General features: G+C 41.4%; 1 protein-coding gene across 1 annotated transcript; it reads right to left on the bottom strand.

The window, feature by feature from the left end:
- Positions 1-369: 369 nt before the first annotated feature.
- g6pc1a.1 (glucose-6-phosphatase catalytic subunit 1a, tandem duplicate 1) lies at positions 370-5,979 on the bottom strand. The gene is made up of 5 exons (XM_079658559.1): positions 4,847-5,979; positions 4,653-4,762; positions 3,710-3,815; positions 3,508-3,623; positions 370-2,416 (listed from the first exon to the last, which is right to left on the bottom strand). Exons 1-5 carry the CDS (start codon positions 5,062-5,064, stop codon positions 1,911-1,913), a joined length of 1,056 nt encoding a protein of 351 aa, XP_079514685.1. The 5' UTR covers positions 5,065-5,979; the 3' UTR covers positions 370-1,910.
- Between the last annotated feature and the right edge of the window lie 90 nt (positions 5,980-6,069).

The following is a 6,069-nucleotide window of genomic DNA, read 5'->3' as shown; positions in this document are numbered from 1 at the left end:
ACAAAAAGTTTTTCTGAAGTGAATTACCTACCCTACCTTTTAAATATAACATGGGCGAAGTCCAGCTATAGCGGCATACCCGTTAAGCTAGCTAATAGGCTGCTGGCTGTAGCTTCAGTGCTACTAGGACTACAGACATACAGTAAGAGTGGTATCAATCTCACTCTGTAAATTAGAGATTAGGCACAATTCCTGAAATGTCAAACTACAGTACATACTCCCCTGTTAGGCCCCAAGCCAGTTATTCAGGTTTCAGGCTAAAAAATGACATTCCCAGAACAAATGACCATATCTTCCCTTCTAAAAGGGTTAAATTAATAATCTTTTTTCTCAAAGTAATGATAAACCTGTGACTTGGATGTAGAAAAGTCAGAATCAATGTTTTTTATTTTAAAGAAAATTCAGAATGAACATGGTAAAAAACTGTAAATTATAGTGTCCGTCCAAAATATATTTTGTACTTGTAGTGAAAACTAACCTTGGATGATGGGTTAGTAGACTAAAAGCTTTAGGAATCCAAAGTAAAACGTATAATAAGTACCCTGTATCAAGATTGATGCAAAACAAGTGATATTTGACCTTTTTAGACAGATTTAGCAAAAACAACCTTCTGGGGCCATTTGGGTGGATTTTCCATATCTCTGGCCCCCCTTGCTCGATTTTGACATGTGACATCTCTTCCTGACCGTTAGAGCCAATAGAATCGAAGGGAAATTTTCCCGCACACTCATGTTAAAAAAAAAAGGTGCCGTCTTTGCGCATGCAAGCTTGCAGCAGAGGGTAGAAGTATCCCTGCTCTGATATCTGGAAACGGAAAAGCATTTTTATTGCTTTTGGATTATCAGAACATTTCAAAGGGGACACAGTCACATTGGATATTAACCTATGGATTAACTACAGCATCGTTTTTTATCGTTTTAATGCCATTGAAGACCAGTTTTGACCAGACAAAGACCAAGGTAAGCCATGTTAGCGTTGTGGGCTACCTAGCGCCACATGTTTTGATGTAGTTTTTTGTTATTTTCTCCGCGAATTTGTAATCTTTGAGTTTTGAGGTGGGTACCAATAGATTATGTGTCTCCTTACAATCATAAACAATGTGTTGGATGTGCAGCTAGGATAAGTAATAAGGGTGCTAGGAGTGATTTTCGGTGCAGTAATAGGTTAGCTTGTTTTCGCTCGGGGCTAATTCAGAGGGTCAGTGTTAGAATGTTTGAGGTTTTTTTGGAAAAAAATGAAAAAGATCAGTCAAATTAGTTTTTTCCGTTATATGGATATAAAACATTCATAGTTTATTATTTATTATTATATGAAGGTTCCTTAGACGTTGTTTCCTGCAAATGACGCAATTTCGGCCCCGTAACCGGGTCCGTGGGGCTTAAGAGTTTTTAAAGGAACTGATATCCACGCAAGCACATTCAATTCAGGAACAAAATCCTAAAAGTGAAAATGTCCTTGTTGCCTGACTGCCTGTGTTCGTCGTCCATAACATACGCCTGCCCACACCATAACCCCACCACCACCGCCACTCGATTCACAACATTACCCTAACCCTAATCCTAACCCTCACACCAGATACTGACCCCCCCAGACCCCCCCAATAAAGCAAAAATGCACGTTTCAGAGTGGCCTTTTATTGTGGCCAGCCTAAGGCACACCTGTGCAATAATCATGCTGTGAGGTGGGATGGATTATCTCGGCAAAGGAGAAGTGCTCACTATCACAGATTTTTTCAGATTTGTGAACAATATTTGAGAGAAATGGTTATTTTGTGTATGTAGAAAATGTTTTAGATCTTTGAGTTCATCTCATGAAAAATGGGAGCAAAAACAAAAGTGTTGCGTTTATATTTTTGTTCAGTGTAGAAAACAAATATAATAATTGACTTTAAACAAGAAGTTGTTCCTGAATCACAACTTCTTGTCATCTCTATTTCCTTTGCAAATCCAGAGCATAGCCCAGGGAACCAGAGTGGTCGGGATTAAAAGTGCAACCGCGCTTTTAACAAAAGACAGGAAATAGTAAATCATGTCATAATCAGAGCCAAATGTCCATCCATCCAACAGCTGGAGCAGAAATAGGGAGACAATAATACATCCAATCTTAAAACCGGTGCTTGTATATTTCTTAGTCTCAGTGTAGAGGGGCGAGTGCAGGCCGAGGCCCAGGCCGAAAAGCGTGCCCATGTTACGCAGGAGGCTGGCGAAGGGCGTGGAGTCCATGTGGACCCACTCTGCCCTCACACACCACTTCTGGGCTTTTTCCAACGTCCACAGAAGGTCCACACCCACAGCTTTAAGCAGCAGGTAGAAGCCAACAGCGAATGAGGTCAAGAAGAGAGTTGTGTAGAGGTATTTCTTCATGCTGGCGCTGTAGATCCATTTCTCCTTGGAGACAACTTCAGCAACAAGTACACCTGACACAAAAACAGAGAAGGTGATCTGTTTAAAAGAGGGCCAGAAGAGCTTCATAGGAGTGTAGGTGCGTAATGGTTTGATTGCACATATACTTCTCACTGATATTTTTCACCTGAACACATCCAGACTATTATTTGTTAGATAATTGTAGCTACATTGTATGGAAATCATGATAGGCAAAAACACGTGTCGGATTATGAAGTATTTTTAAAACAACAATTTTAATCCCTGTTAATTAATTCACCTTGATTTAAAGGTCCCATGTCATGCTTTTCCGGTTATTACCCTACCCCTTGTGTGTTATGAAGGTTTTTATGCATGTAAACGGTCTGCAAAGTCACAAACCCTCAAAGTACACCCTGTAGCGGGTAAAACTCTACCACAGAAAATGGACCAATCCGTGGAGCCGTTAAATTACGTCCGTGGATTGGTGCAAATGGACCAATTCGCGGACTTCCTCACACACACACACTCAATCTTTTCTCAGCTGCAGCTCCGCCGATTGCTCCTCCCTGAGACGGCGTGCAACGGCGAAGCTGTGAGTCGGTGTGTGTGTTCGGGATGGTTTCGGACTGGGCTTCGCTGTGTCTCGCTGTCTCGCAGACGGCCACTGGGCTCATAGGGAGGGGGCAGGAGCTCCAACAAGCCGTTTAGGACAGAGAGTGAATACACATGTACTATACAGAGATGCTGTATGATAAACCAATGTGATTTTGGAAAATTGCACAATATAAATCTATTCTAGTATACCTCAACAATGGGATTATGATCAGTAGAAATGGCCTTGAAGAGTGCAGGGACAAATGAAAACTCACCTGGTAGAGCCTCTCGTGGCCAAAATGAGTATTACAACAACAAACACTTCATCCTGAAAGAAAAACACTTTCCAAAACTCCATCTATTTTCACAGATGGAATAAAAGTAGCTAAGAAAATGCATCCTACCTCTTAAGTCAAAAACGCAAAAGAGAAAACACTGAGGATCAGACAATATATTTTTTTTATCTCACTTGCCTCTTAGGACTTCCATATACCATAAATTGTTCATCAATACAAAATGTATGACTGTTGAATATTTCTGGCAGACTTACCTATAAGGACTCCAGCAACAACCTGGTGGGGGAAGTGTGCAGCCATGTAGATCCTGGACATGCAGACCACCAGCACTACCAGCAGCATGAGCGTCCACAGGCCTACCTGAAATAATCTGACCAAGAAGGAAAACTGAGCAAGAGTGCACAACAGATTATTAATGTTTCAAATAAATAATTGGTTGTATTTCCAAAGACTCACTTGCACAGTAAAGGGGGGCATCGTTTCTCTTTGGCAATAGCTAGTAGCGCTGTCACCATCACATACCAGACCCCAGCTGCACCCATAGCATGACCTGAGGGGCTTCCTGTAGGGAACAGACTTACTGTCAGACTTCACAAAATCACATAATTTGCATTGCATTTTCGGAGAACGTTTTTCAAATTATTTTAAACTTAGATCTCTTAAATCAGATTTACAATAATTTCAAAGTCAACGCCAGAACAACTTGTTTTAACTTAAGAATGATGATTAGATACTGTTTGAAAAGGGCCTTTGTTGTGTAACCTCTTTGCATTAAGTGCGTTGTATACTGTATGTGCTGGATTTTCTTTTTTTTAAATTGCGGAATCCAAAGTAATTTCCTTCACAAGTGTTTTAAGATACATATCACTACAAAGTGCCAAAGGTAGTAGAGTATCTTTATATAACCTAGTTATCACATTAATTCAAAGCGCAATGCAATGAGTGTCTGCCAAACACTCAAGATATTATCTGGGAATCAAGCACTTTAAGTGGATCTATGCCAATTTTCTAAATGCATACATGTTACTCCTATGGCCTGATAAAAGTGTCTCGAGTCAAATCAAGCACTAGTGTGCTTAAACTCAAATTTGTTGTCGTGAGGTTATCGGGTATAAAGTATTGAACCCCTCTAAAGACAATTTTTAGCTAATTTGGGTATAAAAAACTAACAAAACACTGTCTTTGAGAGAAATTAATTTGTGAAGATCTTCACAAATATTGATTGAACTCTCCTAAGCCCTTCAGATATCATACTGGAGATCTTAATTTAGTTGTGCTCCCCTTTAATTATCAACAAGGCTAATGGTTGACTTTGCTAGATAAACCATTCCATTGAGTCAATCGGTTTTTCAAGACAATAACAATCATCACGTGATCCACTGCAGGTCATGAAGTGTACCTGGTCCAGTCTCACATGTTATTGGAAATTGCTGCAGAGAAGGAGCCGGTCCCGCTCCATAAAACCGGGTCTCATGGACCCACCAGTAAGGCCTCTCCCCAAACAGAACCCTGTCATGAAAACAACACTAAACTCAAAATACAACATTTTATTTGTATGCGTTTGAATAGGCATTACTTCCAACAGTTGTTTACCATTTCAGGACCAAGTTGAGCCAGTCTCCGAGGACGGCCACCCAGATGAGCCTGAGCCCCGTGTCCCTCCGCAGGTGGAACCAGATCGGGAAGAAGCAGAAGAACGTGGTGTGCAGGTCGGCCACTGTGGACGCCAGGCTGAACAAGCCCTCATGTCTGCTGTGTGTGGCCTGCAGATGGACCACCAGCTCTACCCCCCAACTGTGGAGAAGATCCATGATATCACAACCTCCTGCCTGAGTATAGTGCACTAAATCTGAGTCTAGGTTCCTCAGTTAGGTAGCTGTCAAGCTCTTCCCAGCCAGGCAGTCCCCTCTGTGCTGCCTGTGTGATCCCCATCGGACTTTAATCAAGGCTAGCACATTTTGTTTGCCTTTGGGACAGTGCAGACAGGTTCCTTAACCTTTACCCCCCCCCCCCCCCCCTCGTTCTAAAATCCATCCAACACAAATCAGTCGCCACCCCTCTGACGTATCACAGATATCTAGCAAAATCCTTTTTTGTTATCCCTGAATATGAAGTAGCTTCTGTTCTGAACTCATACTTGTGAAATCCATTGATCTTGGCTCAGATTTTATCCTGTGTGTGCAGAGTACGTAATTTGTGTCTTGCTACTGTAGTTAGGCTCCACTATTTTAAAGATATGAGAGGCAGGTCTCTGCAAAACCTGGTGTCCCGACAGACACAACCTAAAACCTGACAAGCTGCTCCTTCAGTTTTATCAACAACTATCTCCTCCGCTTCAGTCCAAACCCAATCATTGAAGCATTGATCTTCTTATGTAACCACACATGGCTGCCTCCACCAGGGAAATTCTTACACCAAAACATCAGAAATCACAATTACATAACTGAACAGTGATCACTCAGTGGCTGCATGAGAAAGAAAGAAAAGGATATAGCTAATGTTTAATAAAAAAAATATCATGCAGTTAATTGAAAAGCAAATGCTGTTGTGCAAGGTCTTTGATTTGTTCGCGATCCATTTATTTATTTACACAATTGTGAAATACAGCCATGAATTGACTGCGTACAGTAGTTCCGTGACAAACTATTGACGATTTGTTTTCCCCGCTATCTTTTCAACATGTTTGTGTGACAAACCTCCAAAACTCTCCTGTCACCGGTGTTTTATTACGTGTAAGGTCCAAAGATCAGTGTGAGCATGCGTTTAGGCGGTGGGTCCCTCAGGTATAAAACTACGGCTGTGTTACTGATAGTAAC

This window comes from Notothenia rossii (assembly GCF_949606895.1).
Source record: "Notothenia rossii genome assembly, chromosome: 11".
Classification (NCBI taxonomy): domain Eukaryota; kingdom Metazoa; phylum Chordata; class Actinopteri; order Perciformes; family Nototheniidae; genus Notothenia; species Notothenia rossii.
Note: the sequence above shows the minus strand (reverse complement) of the source record. Positions and strands in the feature narration are given on the sequence as shown.